This window comes from Zootoca vivipara, chromosome 4 (assembly GCF_965207765.1).
Source record: "Zootoca vivipara chromosome 4, rZooViv2.hap1.1, whole genome shotgun sequence".
NCBI classification, from domain to species: domain Eukaryota; kingdom Metazoa; phylum Chordata; class Lepidosauria; order Squamata; family Lacertidae; genus Zootoca; species Zootoca vivipara.
Genome location: NC_142587.1, coordinates 98,558,474 through 98,581,482, shown reverse-complemented (window position 1 = coordinate 98,581,482; position 23,009 = coordinate 98,558,474). Strand labels below are relative to the sequence as shown.

At 44.4% G+C, this 23,009-nt stretch overlaps 1 protein-coding gene and 1 long non-coding RNA gene across 3 annotated transcripts; one reads left to right on the top strand and one right to left on the bottom strand.

Moving 5' to 3' along the window:
- Positions 1 to 854: 854 nt before the first annotated feature.
- Positions 855 to 3,053, bottom strand: LOC148686066 (uncharacterized). The gene is made up of 2 exons (XR_015949742.1): positions 2,935 to 3,053; positions 855 to 1,341 (listed from the first exon to the last, which is right to left on the bottom strand). It is a non-coding gene; the product is annotated as an uncharacterized LOC148686066 (long non-coding RNA).
- A 5-nt stretch (positions 3,054 to 3,058) lies between these two features.
- RNF169 (ring finger protein 169) lies at positions 3,059 to 22,577 on the top strand. 2 transcript variants are annotated; one of them, XM_088668463.1, is made up of 6 exons: positions 3,059 to 3,236; positions 12,842 to 12,918; positions 16,992 to 17,138; positions 18,938 to 19,050; positions 19,826 to 19,922; positions 21,270 to 22,577. In XM_088668463.1, the coding sequence occupies exons 1-6, from the start codon at positions 3,074 to 3,076 to the stop codon at positions 22,473 to 22,475; spliced, it is 1,803 nt and encodes a 600-aa protein (XP_088524589.1). In that variant the 5' UTR covers positions 3,059 to 3,073; the 3' UTR covers positions 22,476 to 22,577. The 2 variants fall into 2 exon arrangements, with proteins under 2 accessions (XP_088524589.1, XP_060130013.2); XM_060274030.2 differs by lacking the exon at positions 3,059 to 3,236 and adding an exon at positions 3,274 to 3,607.
- Positions 22,578 to 23,009: the final 432 nt, after the last annotated feature.

Here is a 23,009-nt window from a genome sequence, read left to right as displayed (position 1 = left end):
TTGTTCTATTATTTTTCCCCATTTTGTAGTTTCATGTTGTGAACTGCCTTGTGATGTTCAGATGAAGGGCGGTATACAAATTTAATATATTATTATTATTATTAGTCATTGACCCTATGAAGGCAGCTGGAACTACGTGAAAGATTTTAATAGAATGAAGCCTCAGACTGGACTACCCTACAATTAGATGCTTTCAAACAGAGGACTGTCCTTTCTTAAGAAGGACACCCAGCCACCCTATGATTATAAGCATTCAGAGTTGCTAACAATGTAAATATGGAAGGGGAACTAATACTTGTCAGATGGGCGGGGTATAAATAAATTATTATTATTATTATTATTATTATTATTATTATTATTATTATCCTGATCTCCATTGATCTGCATGTGTATGTGATTCCATGTCAATTAACACTCCAGTTGGAACAATTGTATTTCTGGGCAACAGAGACATCTGCTGGGAACTGTGGTGGAATGCATGCTGTTTGCACATGGATTTTCATTCACACCTTTGGTACATTTCTATAAATTAAAATATCAAGAGTGGCCTGCTGGATCAGGCCAATGGCCTATCTAGCTACCCTGTAGAAAACTAGCAAGCAGGAACCAGTAACTGGTGCCACCAGTTGTTTTATTATTATTATTATTATTAAAAAAGATGAAAAGGGAAATTATTTCCACAAGATAAATTTAACTCTACTGACTTTGTCTCACCATGTGGAAAACAGACACAGCTGTAAACTTTAAACTGGACCTTTTACTTAAGATCTAATTTCTAGATACAACAGAAGCAAATGAGAAAAGTGTAGACCATTGAGCTTTGTTTTTGGATGCACAAACCATTCAGTGACTGATTTTCCCTCAGTACGGTGGGAGTTTATTAAAGGCTGTTGCTTATTCCAACATGTTTTTGGAGGAAAGCATTTGATGGTGGAGCAGGTGACAAAGGGATGTAGGAAGTCTGTACTGCTAGTCCATCAATTTTTGCTTGCACAAAATTTTGTTGTTGTTGTTGTTTAGTCATTTAGTTGTGTCCGACTCTTTGTGACCCCATGGACCAGAGCACGCCAAGCACTCCTGTCTTCCACTGCCTCCTGCAGTTTGGTCAAACTCATGTTCGTAGCTTCGAGAACACTGTCCAACCATTTCGTCCTCTGTCGTCCCCTTCTCCTTGTGCCCTCAATCTATCCCAGCATCAGGGTCTTTTCCAGGGAGTCTTCTCTTCTCATGAGGTGGCCAAAGTATTGCAGCCTCAGCTTCAGGATCTGTCCTTCCAGTGAGCACTCAGGGCTGATTTCCTTCAAAATGGATAGGTTTGATCTTCTTGCAATCCATAGGACTCTATGAAATTAAGAGGAAGACACGGCAACAAATTCAAGGAAGAATGGAAGGTGCTTATTGCATATATACAGGAGCATTGTACACAGGTTAATATATTAGCAGAGTTTTAGAATTACTTGTAATTTTGTTATGCTTGGATAATAATTTAAATAAGATCTTAAACTGAGCAATGGACATGCAGTACATTGATAAATAATGGAACCAAGGAAGGGACTAGAGGGAAGTGAATTTGTTTTGTTTTGTATTTGTATTGTTATTGTTTTTATTTTTGTTATCTTTGGAAAATTAATAAATTGCTATTAAAAATATATATTTCCTTTCATCTGCCATGAATCTCCCACTGTTCAACCTCAATGGGATTACTTCAAGTTCTGATATTATGACAAGGGGAGAAGAACATCTCTCTGTCCACCATTTTAACCACCGTACATAATTTGTACATCTTGGCTACATCTTAGGACTGCTATATGTGCAGATTTCCTCTGACATTACCAGGATTTCAAAGGCAGGATTGTCGTCTGGGGAAAATTTCCAAAATGTGGCGCATTGCCCCAATTTGGGGGGCTTCCTAAAAAAAACTTTTGGGCTTTTCCTGGTTTTACCTTTTTGAAATAGGGCAACCCTAGATGTCTCCCTTGTTTGTCTTCCTTCTAAAGTGCTCCAAAGATGCAACCTTTGCTTATATGGGCAATAGCCCATAAAGAGATCACTCTTTAACTACATGAGATTCATCTACTTGACACCCTGGGGAGGGAGGTTGAACCCTTAAGAATGATGAGAGTTCAAGGAACTCACAACTTCTTAATGAAGGGGAAAATAGGGACGGTGAGTTACCAGGAACAGGTATTTCCAGAAAATAGAGACTGTCCCTGGTAAACAGGAAGAGTTGAAGCATATTATTACATGCGCCCCACTTCTGCAAGTATTGGGAACAGCCCCAGGGGCACAGGCAATGTGGCCATGTTGGGTTTGCCAGAGCTTCGGGTCTTAAGAGGATGGAGAATAGTGTTCCACACAAGCGGTGTGAGATACCAATGTGTTTCCATTGGGGAAATCGAGGCACAGCAGAGGGTAGTGCATTTAAGAAACGTGGTTTATTAGCACATATTTGCACCGGGAAGTCTGCAGCGGACTCCCCAAGAGTATCTCTCATTGTCCCTTTCATAGCTTCGGCAAGTTTGGCTCCAAAGCGGCAATCTGCGAAATGGCTGAGTACTGGGGGAAAAATGGTTCAAGCCACTGTTGGGAGGGTCTGAGATGGGTCTGAGTTTGAGACTTTACAGCACACCCAACTACACACACACAATGTGTGCTATAGAAACACGTTGTTTTTGTAAATATCTCGAGTTTTATCTGTATATCCCGTTACGCAACACACACACACAGATCCGTCTCTGTATTCTCTCCCTCAATGATATGCGAAACACGCGTTATACACATCCTTTTCGTGTAAATATGCATATATATATGTGCGTGCGCGCTCGTGCTCTAGACACAGAGACACGCGAGTTTCCAGTTACTTTATTTGCGTTTATTGACAACGTGCATTCCGTGAGGGAAACGGGGAAACCCGAGGCAAAAAGCGAACGTCACCTGTGAAGGCTGGGGCGGTGGAGGAGGGGCAGCGGCCGCGGCGTCATTTATATACAGCAGCAGCAGCAGGAGGAGGAACCTCCTTCACGGCCCGCTCCTCTGACTGGGTGCGGCCGACCCACCCTCGCTTAGCTATTGGATGTGGGGGGAAGTGGGCGGGGCTCCCGCGGCGGCCGAGGCAGGCGCGGGCCTTTTCCTAACCGTCGTCCGCGGCGCGCGCATTAACGGACCGTCACAACAAGCAGCAGCAGCGGAGGAGGAGGAGGAGGCTGGCGGTGGATGGACTCATGAATATGAAGGAGGTGGGCGTGGCCGACGCGGGGGCTCGTTTTCCTCCCCTCACCCCGTGAGAAAATGGCGGCGGCGGCGGCAGCAGCAACAGCATCGGCGGCGGCGCTCGGCGTCCGGGCCGCGGGGTCTCCGCCGCCGCCGCCTCCGCTCCTGCGACGGGGCCGGAGGAGGCGGCGCCAGGGCGGGCCTGAGGAGAAAGAGGCGGCGGAGGGCGGAGGGCCCCGGTGCGCCTGCGGGCCGCGGCGCTGCCCGCCTCAGGGCCCCGGCCGCCCGTTTTGCCGCAGCCGCCTCGGCAGCTTCTCCTCGCAGCCGGTTCGGACCCCCTCGGAAGGGGAGACGCCGCCGCCTCCTCCTCCGCCACCGCCCGCCCAGGCAGAGCGAGGTGCGGCGACCGCCCGTGCGCGACACGTATCGTGTGAATGGGTTACGTGTGTGTGAGAGAGAGAGAGAGAGAGAGAAGGAAATGCACGCGACTCGTTGACGTTGGCTGCTCGTGTTTCTGCCTACGTGGGCAGCGGAGCCTCAGGGTGTGTGTTTTTTGGACAGGCGCCCCAGTTGCCAGCGAAGCACGTCGGGATGCGCGTGTGTGTGTGAATGGATAAATGCACGGGGGCGGGCGTAGGCGCGTGAATCTGCGGGCAGGTGGCTGTTGTTGCTTATTAATTAAATCTCGGGGCAGACATAAAAGTACAAGATGCAAACACGAAATTCCGTCCGTGAGCCTGTGTGGCTGTGTCACGCGGGAAGAGCAGCTCTGCGTGGGGCTTCACCCGCGAACGCAGTTGCATTTATTTCTAGCTAAATGGAGACAGGCTTGAGATGCGTGTGGTGGCTGCGGTGGTTGTTTTGCAATGCCTTCCGAGCAAATGAGAGCCAGAGGCGGGTTGACCCACCTTTCAGGTGACCCCTTGTTTTGCACCTGCTTTTAACCACTCTCTGCGGGTCTTGCTGAAATTGATTCCTTCAAGCTTTATTTCCAGGAATAATTGGTTAAATACCCAGAAATAATTGATCACTTTCTTAAACCTTAATACCCAGAATTACAAAATGCTAGTTGGCTCCCAAAATAGAATGGTTTTAAGGAATGTGCTAACCACAACATTGGTGTGTGTGTGTGTGTGTGTGTGTGTGTGTGTTTGTGTTTGTTTGTTTGTTTGTTTGTTTGTTTGTTTGTTTTATAACATCAGCCGTGTGCTGGAGGTCCATGTTTTATACATCTTGGGTGCACTCAAGGAGGAGTGTAACAATCACATGTATTGTGCAGTCAGATGCAATTGGCTGGGGCTCCTTGGTGTTTGCATTCTTATCTTGTGCATTGTCCACACCCCTTGGCACAGTTGGCATCAGTCTGAAGTGTACAGTATCTTGTGAAGTGAAGGAGTCCTGTGTGTGTATTCCTTGCAGGGGCAGATCATTCAGGGGAGCAGTCTCTAGACATGCCCCCTTCAATTTTCTTTATTGCCTTTATATCCCACTTTCTCTCCAAGTTGCTGAAGGTGTTGTATTCTTCCTCCCCATTTTATCCCCACAACAACCCTGTGAGGTAGGTTAGGCTGAGAACTAGCCCAAGGTCACCCTAGGAGTTTCATGGCTGAGCTGGGATTTGAGCCCTGGCCTCCCAGCTCCTAGTCTCTTAACCACTACACCACACGGGTTGATCATCCGTTGGCTGAGGGGCATGGGCTGTGTGTGTGCATCGACATCCAGTGCACAGGGTATCTGAAGAAGTGTGCATGCACACAAAAGCTTATATCAGAACAAATTTAGTTGGTCTATAACAGGCGGCCCCAAACTTCGGCCCTCCAGATGTTTTGGACTACAAATCCCATCTTCCCTGACCACTGGTCCTGTTAGCTAGGGATCATGGGCCTTCCAAATGGCCGCAGTTTAGGGATGCCTGGTCTATAAGGTGCTACTGGACAATTATTTATTTTTTATTTATTTTTATTTGCACAGGGCATGTTGTTGTGAGCTTTTCAAGTGCGTGTTATCCAGAGGTACCAAACGGTACGGCCTTTGTGGGTCTCGAGTGTTGTGATAAATTTAGTGCCTGATTACCTGTGAGCGACACCTTGCTTGTGAATGTGCGAGGCTTGCTTTAAGTCAGGTATTGAGAGAGGAGGGGTGGACAGAGGAGAATGGAGCATTGAAAGCCACAGACCACTTCATCAGTGTAAAGCAGGGGTAGGCAACCTAAGGCCCGTGGGCCGGATGCGGCCCAATCACCTTCTCAATCTGGCCCACAGATGGTCCGGGAATCAGCGTGTGTTTACATGAGTAGAATGTGTCCTTTTATTTAAAGTGCATCTCTCGATTATTTGTGGGGCCTGCCTGGTGTTTTTACATGAGTAGTATGTGTGCTTTTATTTAAAATGCACCTCTGGGTTATTTGTGGGGCATAGGAATCAGGGTGGATAAAAATCAATGATTTTTAAAAAAAAATCAAAAAAATCGGATTTTTTTGATTTAAATCGATTTTTTTGATTTAAATCGGAATTTTTTAAATAAAATGCTTTTTGAGGAAAATATTTTACCACCCAAAGGTTATTCCATCATGAAATAAAGATTAGTTTTTTAATTATGTAGAATAAGGTTGTATATGTTTAATTTTTGGGGTAAATAAATTCCATTAATCCATTCACAATGTCATGCTCTTCCAGAGGTTTTTGTAATATTATTGGGCAGTTTCTCTGCCTACAAGATATTATCACAGATGCTTGGTTTACTTTTGCAGTTCTCAAAACTGAATTTGACTCAACAGAGATCACATGCCTCTTCTTCACAGCAAAAATGTTATAACATGAACGGAGTTGAGAAAAAGACCTTAATTCTATTGCTCTACAAACCTATGAATACAGAAACAACCCCTTCAGTGCTAACTTTCAAGAAGTTCAGTGAATAGAATAGAAATAATATTTTTCTGATTGGAGTGGACAGTATTTAGGTTTTTCATGTGTAGGCTGGGCTGACAGTCTAAGTTTCTTAAAATATAAGAATCACTTCCATGGATTGCAATTGTACACAAACATAAGATGGTGATTTTTTTAGTCCCTTTTAGTATTTGAAAACAACTAATACTCATGGTGCTGAATTAGTCCAAAATATATTTCACATAAGGTCACGGGTGGCACTGTGGTCTAAACCACTGAGCCTCTTGGGCTTGCCGATCAGAAGGTTGGTGGTTCAAATCCCCACGATGGGGTGAGCTCCTGTTGCTCTGTCCCAGCTCCTTCCTACCTAGCAGTTCAAAAGCACGCCAAAAAGTGCAAGTAGATAAATACCATAGTAAAATAAAAAAAATTCCTTCAGTAGCACCTTAAAGACCAACTAAGTTTTTATTTTGGTATGAGCTTTCGTGTGCATGCACACTTCTTCAGATACAGTGAAATGGAAGTTTCCAGGCACTTATGTAGAGAAGGGGTGGGGAGGGGTGGGGATGGGGAGGGGGGATCACTCAGAAGGGTGGTGGAAATGGGTGATTGACTGACTGATAGCTGTTGATGACCGCAAACGACTGCAAATGGTTTTGCATGAAAAAGCAAGGGTTGAGATGGCTGAAGATCGCTTATCATGTATAATGAGATAAGAACCCGATATCTCTGTTCAAACCAGGTCCCTCCATGGTTTTGAGCTTGGTGATAAGTTGCAATTCAGCAACTTCTCTTTCCAGTCTATTTCTGAAATTCTTTTGTAGTAAGACAGCTACTTTGAGATCTTGTATAGAATGTCCTGGGAGATTGAAGTGTTCTCCTACTGGTTTTTCTGTCTTCTGGTTCCTGATGTCAGATTTATGTCCATTTATCCTTTGGCGTAGGGTTTGGCCTGTTTGTCCAATATAGAGAGCTGAAGGGCACTGTTGGCATTTGATGGCATACACAATGTTAGAAGATGAGCAATTAAATAGTCCTGAGATGGTATGTTTGACGTTGTTGGGGCCAGTAATGGTGTTGTCTGGGTGTATGTGGCAGAAAAGTTGGCATCTGGGTTTATTGCAGGCTCTGGTACCAGTGTCCATGTTAAGTCTGGTGGTTGTATTATTGTAGATCTACAGCCTCTCCTGGACAATGACCGCTCCCTTTCTCAAGCTCTGGGAGGAAGACCTTTCATTGCCTACAGACAGCCACCCAATCTTAAACAACTCCTCACCCACAATAATACAACCACCAGACTTAACATGGACACTGGTACCAGAGCCTGCAATAAACCCAGATGCCAACTTTGCTGCCACATACACCCAGACATCACCATTACTGGCCCCAACAACATCCAACATACCATCTCAGGACTATTTAATTGCTCATCCTCTAACATTGTGTATGCCATCAAATGCCAACAGTGCCCTTCAGCTCTCTATATTGGACAAACAGGCCAAACCCTACGCCAAAGGATAAATGGACATAAATCTGACATCAGGAACCAGAAGACAGAAAAACCAGTAGGAGAACACTTCAATCTCCCAGGACATTCTATACAAGATCTCAAAGTAGCTGTCTTACTACAAAAGAATTTCAGAAATAGACTGGAAAGAGAAGTTGCTGAATTGCAACTTATCACCAAGCTCAAAACCATGGAGGGACCTGGTTTGAACAGAGATATCGGGTTCTTATCTCATTATACATGATAAGCGATCTTCAGCCATCTCAACCCTTGCTTTTTCATGCAAAACCATTTGCAGTCGTTTGCGGTCATCAACAGCTATCAGTCAGTCAATCACCCATTTCCACCACCCTTCTGAGTGATCCCCCCTCCCCATCCCCACCCCTCCCCACCCCTTCTCTACATAAGTGCCTGGAAACTTCCATTTCACTGTATCTGAAGAAGTGTGCATGCACACGAAAGCTCATACCAAAATAAAAACTTAGTTGGTCTTTAAGGTGCTACTGAAGGAATTTTTTTTATTTTACTTCGATCCAGACCAACACGGCTACCTACCTGTAACCTAAATACCATAGGTACCGCTCTGGCAGGAAGGTAAACAGCGTTTCCGTGCGCTGGTCTGGTTTCACCAGAAGCAGCTTAGTCATGCTGGCAGTCACATGACCCAGGAAAACGGTCTGCGGACAAACGTCGCTTCCCTTGGCCAGTAAAGCGAGATGAGCGCCGCAACCCCAGAGTCGTTCGCAACTGAACTAAACTGTCAGAGGTCCTTTACCTTTTTTATATTTCACGTGGTGTAAAGCAAAGCTTTGTGTATGTGTGTTTGAGAGTTTTATCATGGAGTGTGAATTTGCACCTTTTAAACATGCTCTGGAGATATTTGAGCAAGTGTGAGTTTAGTTCTGCTTCTTGTGGTGGTCATATATTTTTTGACTTTGTGGGTAGATTTATTGAATGTTCTGGACATAGAATTAAATCATAGAATTGTAGAGTTGGAAGGGACCACAAGGGTCATCTATTTCAGCCCTCTGCAATGTTGGAATCTTTTGCCGAACATGGGCCTCGAACCCACAACCCTGGGATTAAGAGTCTCGTGCTCTACCTACTGAGCTACATAATGTATGCTGGACATATAATGCTGCTACAAAGAAGATGATTGGTGAAGTGAGATGGTGATAGTAGGGGGAAAGATTTTCCTAAGGTGTGTATACAGGGAATGGCCCTGTCCTTCTCTGGTCAAAGGTGCAAGGGTGACCTGGACTTACTGTTATTCTGCAATTCCTACCGCCTTCGGCAAGGTTGTTAATCTGTCCTAAAGCAAGGGACTTGATGGGTTTTAGCAACCACCACTACCTTGGGTGCTGAATCAGATGTTATGAGTAAATTCAGTTTTGTGCCATTTTCCTTTACTTGTCTGGGCTGGATCTCCACTAACCAGATTACCTTCATTTTGTCTGACCTGTGTCTAGGCCGGGCTTAGCCCTTCTTTTTTCTTTCTTGTTATTGAGAGAGCGTTCCTTGTGCAACAGGTCCCTAGATTCCAGTGTGCCATAAAACCTTTGTGTTATCTACCCTGAAAACCTTTTCATCTCTAAAAGCACTTCAGTGCCACTAATTTTATCGGCTCCCCCCATAAATTGACAGTTTCTGGTTGTTCTGGTCTGCTGTTCAACTACAGAAAAGAATGAATAGCTTTGTGTTGGATGGAAAGTCTGGGTTAGGTGTAGTTTGACAGGTTTTCTGAAAACTGCTTTTTGAAATTGACTATTCAGTTCAGGAGAATTCCTCAGTGTTGAGCTGTGACCAACAAGTTGCACTTCAGCCACTCCTTGATGTCACCTGAGGGGGGACACAAAGAGTTAAGGGGGAGTCTTGTGGATCTTCAGATCTCAGCAGTTGGCTTTCTTTGAACAGAAGTCACTGGCTGATTCTTGAGCACACAAAATAGGGGTTCTAATTGCAGGGGGGGGGGAGTGCACAGCAACATTCCGCTGTCGGTTTGATTTTGATTTTTGGATATTGCAAATGAAACTTCAAATAATTTTCCCCCCTGTTATCATATGTACCAGGTTACATTTGTTTGCAAAATGGACAAAAGTGTTCTATGTCAAGATTTTGTATGGCAGGGTTTCAAGTTAACTAAATGCAGTAAACTGTCATAAACATGTTAAGAAATAGTTTACTTATTGCATTCAAAGTCAGTTTTTCTTCCCTAGCTTTAAGCACCTAGGCCATGGGTAGGCAAACTAAGGCCCCGGGGGCCGGATTCCCCGGGGGCCGGTAGTGGTGGTTGCTAATTTCTTATTTATACCCTGCCCATCTGGCTGGGCTTCCCCTGCCACTCTGGGCGGCTTCCAACAAACATTAAAATACATCAAATATCACAGATTAAAAACTTCCCTAAACAAGGCTGCCTTTAGGTATTTTCTAAATGTCAGGTAGTTGTTTATCTCTCTGACCTCTGATGGGAGGGTGTTCCACAGGGCGGGTGCCACTACTGAGAAGGCCCTCTGCCTGATTCCCTGTAGCTTTGCTTCTCACAGTGAGGGAACTGCCAGAAGGCCCTTGGCGCTGGACCTCAGTGTCCGGGCAGAACGATGGGGGTGGAGACGCTCCTTCAGGTATACTGGACCGAGGCCGTTTAGGGCTTTAAAGGTCAGCACCAACACTTTGAATTGTGCTCGGAAACGTACTGGGAGTCAGTGTAGATCTCTCAGGACTGGTGTTATGTGGTCTCGGCGGCCGCTTCCAGTCACCAGTCTAGCTGCCGCATTCTGGATTAGTAGTAGTTTCAAGGTCACCTTCAAAGGTAGCCCCACATAGAGCGCATTGCAGTAATCCAAGCGGGAGATAACCAGAGCATGCACCACTCTGGCTAGATAGTCTGCAGGCAGGTAGGGTCTCTGCCTGCGTACCAGATGGAGCTGATAGACAGCTGCCCTGGACACAGAATTGACCTGCGCCTCCATGGACAGCTGTGAGTCCAAAATGACTCCCAGGCTGCGTACCTGGTCTTTCAGGGGCACAGTTACCCCGTTTAGGACCAGGGAGTCCTCCTCACCTGCCCGCTTCCTGTCCCCCACAAACAGCCCAATCACCTTCTAAATCTGGACCGCGGATGGTCCAGGAATCAGCGTGTTTTTACATGAGTAGAATATGCCATTTTATTTAAATTGCATCTCTGGGTTATTTGTGGGGCATAGGAATTCGTTCAATATAGTCCGCCCCCCCCACAAGGTCTGAGGGACAGTGGACCGGCCCCCTGCTGAAAAAGTTTGCTGACCCCTGATCTAGGCACTGACCAAACTCTGACCTGCTAAACTTCAGAGAGGGTCTACTGCTTTTAGGCCCTGCCCTGCACCTGACATTAAACTTTCTCAGATAGGAAACTGGATTTTGTTTTGTTAATCTAGGAAATTCAGTCTTTTCTTTAGCAAGAGTTCTGTCAGATTTCATGCAACCCAGTGTTGGGTCACTTTCCAGAGCAACGTCTGCCATGGGGACATGCTGTTTTGTCTTAGGGGAACCTAGCACCAAGTACACAAAGTTGCTAGATCTGTCTCTAATGCTAAACCATTAAATGATTTTTTAATATATAAAAAATCTACGTGTTGTGAGGCTTCCCTGGGTCCCGGCAGATAAATTTTACTCACTGCACTGACTGGCTGTGTAGCTGTGTGCATCCCTGTGTCATGGGTGCTGCTGGTGTGGGAATCTTTTGTGTGTGCACATGCATGCTCCTCTCCCTGTAGATTTATCGTAACCTTGTGCCAAGAAAGGCAAACTAACCTGTCTGGAAAGTAAAAGATACATTTTGTCACTAGAAAGGACTATTGAGAAGAGGACGTGGTTCCCTTTAAGCATTTCCACTCTGTCATACAATCATGCTCCCTTTCAAGTGATCGGGAAATTCGGGGCTGGCTTCCTTTGTATAAAGGAGAGCACATTAAGAGGCTCTTTGACTTTCTGGAAAACCCTGACTTTTCAAATGTTTGTTAGGGAAAGAATCGACATAAGTCCCATAACGCAAATACAGTGGTACCTTGGGTTGCGGACCCGATCCGTTCCTGGGTGCTGTTCGCACCCTGAAAGGTCCGCAAGCTGAGCAGCGCTTTTGCGCATGCGCGAAAGCATGATAGAGCGCTTCTGCGCATGCGCGAAGCACTGAGAATGCTTCTGCACATGCGCGCGTGGCGAAACCCGGAAGTAAGCACTTCTGGGTTCGCCACGTTCATAACCTGGAAAAACACACCCCGCAGCAGACGCAACATGAGGTATGACTGTACACAGTGTGTGACAATGTACATTCAGTGCTGGATGCAGGCACCTTTTGGGGGTGCTGTACACATGTCACCCCCATGTCATCTAGGGCTGGGAAATCTGTCGATATATTGTCCAAAACCAGTTTGAAGTCCATATCGTGATATTAGCTTCATAATTTTTGACCTGGCAGTATATTGCAAATGAGTGTTGGTAGTCGAAGCTGATGCCCAGAAGATGGGGCAGTGAGAGAGGCACACAGTACATTTTTGAATTTTGCTTCTTGCAACTCATTTCCACACACTTACGTTTGAAAATAAACATGCCCACGCCATACTGAAATGGGTCCTGTGTTTTGTAATTTAAATGTGGAAAGTTTTCTTAAAGCTAGTTGGTGGTACTGTGTGGACACAAATTGTGAATTGGCTAACCTGTCCCTTTTCAGCTTCTTATCAGTGAGTTATATTTGTTTTGCGATAGTCTCTTCTTTGCAAACATGATGAGATAAAATTGGATGGCTTTATGGATGACTTGGTCTTGAATTCCTTCGTAGAAAATCTCTGGTTCCAGAGAGTGACTTGCCTGGGCATGTGTTTTGCCAAAGTGGGTGTGGTTTTTAAAGTTGCTGCTGAGCGTTTTACTAGAGATGATACAGGAGGTGGTGCGACATTTTGCTCTCCAGCAGGACATCTATGTGCGCGAACCCTGCTTAGTTTCACTCAAGTTGCATAGGTAGGCTACCATTGTTGCATTTGATTTTTTTAAAAAAAGTTTTGAGAGGCTAAGGGCTGCTTTTTGGATCGTTATTTTAGCATGCAGTTGCCAAGTAGATTCATCTCCTTGTGGTGAACCCCAGTATGAGAAAAAAACACATTTCTGATACAGCAGTAAGAAGAACCATGCTTAACTGCATTTCTGTAGCATTTCTGTGAATGCTCAAAACACTAAACAACTCCTTCACCCCTCTTTCTGCCTGCAGATTTTATATTCAGAGCACCCATCACATTAAGCAAGCCTGGAGAACTGCATGAGGAATACAAAAGCCAGCTACGAAAGGTAAGACGGATGCATTCTGTGAAAAATTATTGCATCAAGACCAGGATGGGCAATTTGTGGGCCTCCAGAAGTTTCTGGAGTCCACCACCCATCTTCCCTGACACTTTGGACCTTCTGGTGGGGCTTAGTGGGAGTTGGGAGTCCAACAACATCTGGAGGGCCAGAATTGCCCTGCCCCTGTTCTAGGTCTATGGCTGTTAAAGTTCAAAGCAGTCACTGCTACATGTGTTTAGTGTGTATCTGTCTCCAGCACAGAGCCAGTGTTTATTTTGTGCTCATCCTTTTGTAGTACTGACAGATATTCCTGGGGTCTGATAGGATCCATACCCTATTTTTTATAAGCATTTTGCATTCAGGGCTGTTAAGGCATGCTGTAGACTCTTGACCCAGATTTCTGTTGTCTTCTCTTTCTGAATGTCAGATAAATTATCTATCTAAATTGTCTATCCATTTATTTACATCAAATTTATACACATCTCTGTAAATGTGAATTTGGGCAGTCTTTTGCTACTGAGGGCGACTTAAAGTATGTTAATAATTGTTCTCTTCCTTGACTAAGAAGGTTTGCTTGGGCACAGTTGAGAGCTTCTGTTTCATTTTCTTGTAATCTTTCTCAGCCGTGGTAGAGGATGAGAGAAAGAGATTAGGTGGAGCAAAGGAGATAACTTCGCAATGTTTCCCATGCTTTCTGCAAATTATTATTGCAAGAGCTCCCAACCTTGGTAGACCTGTGGAATGTTGAGAGTGTGCCAGAGCTGTACACCTCAGTTTCTCTTCTTCCCTTGCCACTCCCAGTGCTGTCATGCCACACAGATGTTGATCCAAGTCATGGATCTTTGTGGGTCTTCCGTGATTTTTTTCATGTGGTGCCAACAAAACGACAGTATGTATCCATGGACGCGTTTGGTGGGATCCCTTGTAAAAATCACACAAATGGTATCATGTTTTTAATATTCATTTGGGAGCAGCCCAGAGTGACTGGGGAATTATTATTATTATTATTAGTAGTAGTAGTAGTAGTATTATAATATAAATTCAAGTTGCTTTGTTTAATTTCCATGGGATTCTACTTTTGCCAGGCCCATGGAAAAACAAAGAGGACACATGCCTGCAGGATGCTGTGTGTGCCTGTGTTGCGCAAGTGCTTTGTCTTTTGTAGGGCGGAAGACATTGTGCAAACCAGGCTTGATCCCCACACCCTTACTCATTCCTCTTTCTCGCTCTGCTCATTACCCTCACCTCTTCCATCATTCTTTTCCATAGCTATTTTTGCCCCTTCCATCTCCTCCTTAAAACTACAGTCATACCTTGGGCTACAGCCGCTTCAGGTTGTGTCTTTTTGGGTTGCGCTCCGCGCCGAACCCAGAAGTACCGGAACAGGTTACTTCCGGGTTTCGGCGCGCACGCATGCACAGAAGTGCTAAATCACGCTTTGCAAATGCTGCGGGTTGCGAACTTGCCTCCTGCATGGATCACATTCGCAACCCGTGCATCCACTGTATTTTCACTGGGTGGTTGGACACACTGCAAAGCAGTGCCTTAGCTACCCACCATTTTAATTATCTCCAGAGGGACTCTAGGCGCCCATGCACTTCGCTTGGTAAAGCACCCAGTTGCCCGGTAGAAATAGTTATCAGTTTCTAATACTCCAAGAAAACTGCTCAGAGGAAGGGACACAGAGTGAAGAGCCTTCTGGGTGATGCATTCAAAACTGTAGGACTGTAAGATAGCACCGTTGCCTACTGGCCACCAGAGGGGGGGACAGGGTGGATAAAAATCAATGATTTTTTTAAAAAAAATCAAAAAAATCGGATTTTTTTGATTTAAATCGATTTTTTTGCTTTAAATTGGATTTAAATAAAATGCTTTTTGAGGAAAGAATATTACCATCCAAAGGTTATTCCATCATGAAATAAAGATTAGTTTTTTTAATTATGTAGTATAAGGTTGTATATGTTTAATTTATGGGGTAAATAAATTCCATTAATCCATTCACCTCTTCCAGAGGTTTTTGTAAGATTATTGGGCAGTTTCTCTGCCTACAAGATATTATCACAGGTGCTTGGTTTACTTTTGCAGTTCTCAAAACTGAATTTGACTCAACAGAGATCACATGCCTCTTCTTCACAGCAAAAATGTTATAACATGAACAGAGTTGAGAAAAAGACCTTAATCCTATTGTTCTACAAACCTATGAATACAGAAGCAACCCCTTCAGTGCTAAGTTTCAAGAAGTTCAGTGAATAGAATAGAAACAATATTTTTCTGATTGTTTGGACAGTATTTAAGTTTTTCATGTGTAGGCTGGGCTGACAGTCTAAGTTTCTTAAAATATATATATATTGTTTTTGTTTAGCCAAATTAGTTAACAAACATGGATGTTTGTTTAAGCAAATAACATTTGCTGAAATGTTATTGTTTCAGTTGAATAAATCTATTTAAATTGTTATTATTAAGGTAATGATTATTTTTCTCCTTCCTAAGTACAACAGTAAAGTTGTCCAAATATGAATGATTAACCTATTAAACTGGGGATAAAAAAACTAATATGAAAAGTTGTTATTCTAAAAATCTTCATCTACTTGCATAATAAAGTTATACCAGCAAGAATTAGTCTTTATGATTTAAATCAACTATGATTTAAATCAAGCCTTACTGACTAGTGATTTAAATCGTGATTTAAATCGTGATTTAAATCAGTTTGATTTAAATCAAATCCACCCTGGGGGGGGGAAATAGAAATGTTATTCATGCAGTACCGGTATTATAGAGGTGAGATACTGAATTCCTTATACAGATCTTGTAGTTTTAAAGCCTGGCAGCAGCAGAAGCCTGATGACTTTAGGAAAGTCTTCCTTGTTGGAACTGCACTAAGATTTTCTTGATGCTGTACAGTAGAAGCATTTTTGTAGTTCTGATGATTTCCTTTACAGCAATTGAGGAAAAAATGTTTTCAAGTGTTTCTGGGACTCGTGTGCAGCTGGGAGACAGCTTTTTGTCCACTTCCTGTTTGGCTTGCTGACCCTGCTTTTTCTCTTCAAGACACATTGGCAGAACTTGGATGTGCTTCCTCTCAATGTTCACACACCTCTTCTGAACTTTAAACTGTGCCCAAAGGGAGCAGATTCCTAAACCTATGCTCAGGTGGGACATATAGATTGTCCAGTGCCTATATTCAGGAGTTACTGCCAAGTCTTGGAATTTAGTCCTATGCTACACCTGATCTTCTCACTATAATTTTTGCATAATAGATAGGAAAATAGGAGTCAGGCCTTTGCTCCATCAAGCTCAATATTGTCAACACTGACTGGCAGCCTCTCTCCAGGATTTCAGACAAGACCTTTCCAGCTCTACCTGGAGATGTCAGGGATTGGTCCTGAGACTTTCTGTATGAGGAACAGCTGCAGCTCCAGTCCTTCCCATAATAACTGCCTTATTATTATTATTTTTAAAAGCAAAACCTTGCAACACCAAAAACAAGTAATTATATTTCTAAAATGGCTACCATGAGCCAACCTAGGTCCTCTTATGGGTCCCCCTGCCTCTTCCAGGCAAGGTGAGTGGTGACCACAATAGGGGCCTTTTGATTGTGGGACCCTGATTCTGAAATGTTCTTCTCAGGGAGGCCCACATGATGCAGAGTCTGAGACCTTTTCAGTGCTTGGTGGAGACATCTTTATTTGTTTCCACCTTTTAGTGTTTTCAGGTTTTAATGATGGGTTTTATCTGGCTTTAACGCTACCGTTGTTCAGCTCTTTTACTATATTTCTATAGATTGCTTTGTTTTTAAGTTACTTTAACTGCTTTGGAAGGTTTTGCCTAAAAAGCAGTGTAAAAGTCACTTCTCCAGGCTAAAGAGATCCAGGTCTTTCCATCATTTGTCATCCAGTTTGATTTCCAGTCTCCTCACTATCCTGGTCACCCTCCTTGGGACCCACTGCAGTTGGTCAATGTCTCTCTTTAACCGTAGCACCCAAATGTAGCCGCAGTAATAAAACAGCTGCATTTTTTTTAAAAAAGAGCAGCAGCCAAAGCGAGATTAAATCAGGACATTAATTCTCATTTGCTTCTAGTTGAGGGATGAAAAACTGCAAGAAGAGAGAACCTCTGATGATTTTATTCACAAGCTGATTGTTGAGGACACTACTGATGCAGGGAAAAGAAAAACAGAAGATCAGAAGAAAGAGGAGTCCTTAATGGTCAAAATGACCCAAGAACGTGTAAGTAACTGGGGGTTGCGCTATGCTGCTTTCTCCCCCCCCCCCAAACCACCACCACCACACACAAAAAAAAAGCTGTATACCTACCTGCCATAGCCAGGATAGCCAGGAGGCATCAGAGATTGAACCTTTTGTGGGCAAAACATGTGCGGTGCCCCCCCTCCAAAATACTACGATTTAGTTAAAGTCCATATGGTGGGTGTAGGATAAAAAAAAATACTGCTGCTTTTAATGAAGAAGCCAATAATTTGGGTGTTCCTCCTAGAAATAGATTGCAGACGCTAGGGACTATGTCACGTGACGATGGCACACTGTCTTCTCCGGGGACTTTATTGTCAGGTTCATGGCCACACCAAATTCAGTGCAGAATTGAAGGGGGAACTTTTGAGACATTGTTTCCTCTGGGCAGTCTTGCCACAGGAAGCCACAGATTTTGTTGTTCAGCTGTGCGAACCAACACAGGACAAAGATCCCCACGAATATGGACTGCAGGGATTGAAAGCGCTGAGTGGGCTCCTCCTCCCTAGCTATAACTACATAAATGTGCAGACAGAATGCTGAGTGGGATGGGAGAAGGGGGCATCTTACTAGATGACAACCCTGACCTTAAAGCTTTGCTCAAAAAAAGCCCAGTTGATTTCAGTAGGACTCGCTTTCAGACATGCGTATTCAAGAGGTACAGAGTAATCTCCCATGGGATACTGATGAGCTAAGGATCTCAGGACCCAGGCATAGAAACTGGATTGGCTAATATCCCTTTCCCTCTGTTATTTATTCCCCCGTGACTGGTCTCGGTCCAGTATACCTGAAGGAGCGTCTCCATCCCCATCGTTCTGCCCAGACACTGAGGTCCAGTGCCGAGGGCCTTCTGGCGGTTCCCTCGTTGCGAGAAGTGAGGTTACAGGGAACCAGGCAGAGGGCCTTCTCGGTAGTGGCACCCTCCCTTTGGAACGCCCTCCCACCAGATGTCAAAAAGAAAAATAACTACCAGACTTTCAGAGGACATCTGAAGGCAGCCCTGTTTAGGGGAGACTTTTAATCTTTAATCGATTATTTTATTCTTCTGTTGGAAGCTGCCCAGAGTGGCTGGGGAAACCCAGCCAGATAGGTGGGGTATAAATAATAATAATAATATATTATTATTATTATTATTATTATTATTATTATTATTATTATTATTATTATTTATACAGCCTGTGATGTTGGATATGAATCTAGCCATCATGACTATTAGTCGTGGATGGCTATAGCTGCCATATTATTTTAATCCCTTAACTCTGAAACCATATGGCTATATACTGGTCAGGGTTTAAAAAAACTCACGAGACTTTGAAGTGATGAGGATGTAAGAAATCTATTCGCCAATGATGTAAATCACCTTCAGACTCGGAGGCGGTATCCCTTTGCATTCCAGCCTCTGGGGAAGAATAGTGGGAGAAAGAGCCTTGTCATGCTTTCGGGCTTCCCAGGGACATCTAGTTGGCCACCAAGGGAAACAGGATGCTTGGCAAGATGGGTCTTTGATCTGATCCAGCAGAAAGGCTCTTCTTCTTTTCTTCTTCTACTGTTGTCTCCAATTTGGTTACAGCCAACAAATCTCCCTCTGCTCAGTGTGTACTTCAAATGTAACTGCTCTGTGGATTGGAGGCTCAAAACACTGTTGGAAGAAGCAGTGAATTGCCAGAGTGAGGCTGTTTGTGGTCTACTGTATGCCACGTTGGTACTTTTTGTGAGTTGGCAGTTTCAAATATTGTTATAAATAAGGAAAGTGTCAACTAATATTTCCTTGATTACTTCAGTTTCCTGAACGCCTCTCTGATTCCGAGAATGAGGAACCATTCCAGGGCAAATCTGCACATCGGTCAGCTTTTGTCTCCAAGGGAAGCACCTACTCAATAGCATTGGTGGCAGGGTAAGTCCTTGGTGACTCTCTGGGTTGTCTTTAGGGGAAAGTTCCGGCTAAGACAATGGAGGTAGGTGGGGCAGGGAATATTAGGAGAGTGAGCAGATGACTCTGGACTCTGAAATAGTGGCCCAGAATTTGTTCCTCAAATAAACTACAAATTAGAAACCACTTCTAAATTGTGTGCACATTTATGCAGATGTGTTACAGGGACTGGGTTACAAGTAAGTTGTGACTCCTGGTTTTTGTGGAGCTGTAAGGGGGAGGGCAGTGTTGCGTGAAGGGGCAATTTAGCTGGATTTTGTTTGCCTGCCTGGAAATCTTTTTGGCAACCATGTGGACCAGAAATGCTGAACAGTTGGAGCTCCTCTCTATAAAGATTTCACAGCCCCTTCATGTTCTGGGTGCGGGGGCTCTTTGTAGGTCATAGGCCATTAGTACAAATAAATGGTTTTTACACCATATCTGAAGTATCCTTAATACTAATGGGTTCACAACATTTAAAACAAAGCTCAGACCATTAGAAGCAATAAAACTGAAACTAGTAAAATATGATTTCTAGATAGAGGGCATGTGGCTGAACCAAAACAGTACCTTGTTCCAATACATGTAAGTCTACCTGCATATATACTGTGGGTCTGTGCCTGTACCTCCCCCCAGGTGAGACAAAGAGGAAGATATTGCACAAAGATCAAACTGGTGTTTAATGATAGCATTATGTAAGCATTGTGTTAATTTATTGTGCTTTTCCCACTAAACTTTTGTTTTCTTTACATTTTTTTAGAAACTTGAGCTCCAAGGTAGAAAGGAGCCAGAGTTGCAACGATACCCTTCGAGAAAGATCCAAAAGCAGGCAAAGATCAGCTCCAGTCAGAACAAAGGTGATGGTGATTTTGAAAATGGTGGCTATCATGTTGGGTTCCACTGCCTCAAAATGCCCTGAGTTATATTGCAAAGAGTCTTTGATTTGGCCAGCGGACTGCTACATCTGCTGGCTTTCTGTAATACTGAATGTGTGTGTCTTGACAGATTCCTTTACTACTGCAAAGGGTCCTGTGGGTGTTTCCATGTGGCAGTTTGTTGTTGACTCAAGCCAAAGACCCACCTAGCTTAGCACCCTCTTTTCACAGAGGTGCCCATAAGACACCCCCAGGCGGGACCTGAGTGCAATAGCGCTCTCCCTACTTGCAAATCCCAGCAACTGGCTTTCAGAGACATTTCAGAGGCTTTTACTGCCTCCTGTAGTGGAGGTTGGACGCAGCCTTCATGGCTAGCAACCAGTGGGAGCCTCTTCCTCTATGAATTTGTCCCCTAAGGTCACCTGTAGTTTGGGACATCGCTACATCATTTGGGAGTGAATGGCATAGTTTTAACTATGCAGTGTGTGAATAAGAACTTTCTTCTTTCTATTCTGAATCTTCCATCATCTAGCTTCATCAAATAACCTTGGGGTCTTACTATTATACTGCACTATTATGTCTCTGTCCCCTTTGCCTTCACCATCCATAATCATTTTACACCACTCTCATGCCTCCCTCTTTATCCACCTTTTCACTGAATTAATCTCCAAATGTTTCCTCGTTGGTGAATTGCTACAGCCCCATGATCACTTCAGTTGTGTGGTTTTTTTTTAACCTTCCAGCTCTCCAATGTCATTTTGAGGTGCGTTGACTGAACTGCACAGTACTTCTAGTGTGGTTGTACCATAGTTTTGTATAACTTCGTCATGATATTGACAGTTTTCTTTCCAGTCCCTGTTTCTAATGATCTATAACATGGAATTTGCCTTTTTTTTTGGTAATGTGCTTGGAGGGCTGTCTTACAGCTGTTTTCATTATTACCCTGAATCTGCCTTCCACGTTAATATGCAGCAGCAGCAGCAGTTCTCAACATAATCTGTAAAAATCGTTTTTATCCAGTGGTACCTTGGTTTGCATGCGTCTTGGTTTGCATACGTTTTGGATTACAAACACGTCCAACCCGGAAGTGTGTGTTCCAGTTTGCAACCTTTTTTGGATTACAACCCTTTTTTTTTTATTACGAACAAATTTTTTTGGGAGGCCCCATTGGCCAAAGCGCGCCTTGGGTTACAACCTGTTTTGGTTTACAAACGGACGTCCGGAACAGATTGTGGTTGTAAACCAAGGTACCACTGTACTTTGTAAACCCCTTTTGGCATTAAGCTGTGTATAAATTAGTTAATAATGATACCTGCTTGCTCCTTGCAGATAAACCAGTTATCTGGTGCGCCTGCTCCCCTCGTTGGAGTTCTATCGTCCACCCAGAACAATCGCTGCCTCTCCGCCCCAGACCTAACAGCTGATAAGCGCCTTGTCTTCCATGCAGCTGCTTCATTCTCCGTCCTCCAGAAGCCAGAGCGCTCTATCAGCCCCGAGAGCAATGACAGCATTTCAGAAGAACTCAATCACTTCAAGCCAATTGTCTGTTCACCCTGCACACCTCCAAAGCAGCTTCCTGACGGTGGAGTTCTCAGTCCTCTAATTATCAAGTCTACTCCGAGGAACCTAACGAGGAGTTTACAGAAGCCAACCACTTACGAAGCCAGTCCCAGGATCTTGAAGAAATGGGAGCAGATATTCCAGGAACGGCAGGTGAAAAAGACTCTTTCTAAAGCCACCCTAACATCCCTGGCCCCAGAGGTGGGGGAAGATTTTCTGGTTCCTAGCATGAACTCGCTCGTCAAAGAGCCCCTGCAGATATCAAACGACGTGCTGCCACCTGAAACCATTACGCACGTGCAGGCAGAGACAGACTGTTCTCCTTCCGTCTGTGCTGCAAAGTTTGAAAGCTCTGGCAATATCAGGAGAGACTTGGAGGTGGTGGAAGATTACCCCAAAGCACCTGTAGCGAGACCCAACGAAAGCACCCTAAATACCAGGATTTCTGAGGTCCCCAGCACAAAATCAGCCTTGCGGCAGACGGAAACGTGTCTAAACGTTGATGCCAAAATGGTGACCCGGAAAGTGATTAGAGTCAGCTCGGAGTTTCCAGAGAACGGGGCCCTCGTCCCATCAGTCAAGGCAGCTGGCAGGAAGCAGCTTAAGTACCTGAACGAAAGTGAGCTGAGCAACTTCCCAAACGGCGTCTGTATCGAGAAGGCCCTCGGCGACGAGGCCTCGCCTTTGAGGAGGGGCCGAAAGAGACAGTGCAAAATGAAGCACTTGGAACAGGGCGGCTCGGTCAAGAGACTGAGACAGGTGACCTGTCACCACGGGGTGATGGCTGCTCCCGAACCTCCGAGGAAGAGGAGGAGGAGTGAGATGGAGCAGAGGCTGAAGCAGGAGGAGGAAGACCGCCGGCTGGCCTTGCAGCTGCAGCGGAAGTTTGACAGCGAGAACAGGACAGTGGCAAGGCGGAAAGGGAGAGCGGATCAGTATTTCTTGCGGTCAAAGAGCACCACGGGTGCAAAGTAGCACTTATTGAACAATGTTGCCTTTTCTAGTTAATGTGAGGTTGGTCAAAATGATCTGGGAAGGAGGAAGACCTGTTTTGTTATCCTACCTCCCCCTCCCCCATTTGCGTTTCCTTTTTTTATGGTAAGGTGAGTTAAATCCAGTTCACGCTACAGTCAAGGTCTTTGCACAGATGTTGGCTACACTTTATTCTTTTTACTGAAGTTGCTTCTGAGGCTCTCAAAACCCACTCACAGGAATGCATATAAATTTCACTGTGATCAGAAGGGCATAGACCCGTGTCTACAGCTGAGTCCCACTGGTATGTAAACTGCTTCTAGGTTGCAAGTAGATGACACTATTGGATTGACATTTTTTGTCACCGAAGCCAGTTGCTGTAAGTGATCTTGTAACCTCAGGAGCAGCCTTGAGAGGGAGAGAGGCCAGCCACTTGAACTGTGGGATACACAGAAATGTATTTAAATATACAGTGTATTGAGCATTCACATATATGGAGGGCTGTTTATACAGAACCCAAACTAATAACCTTTTGCC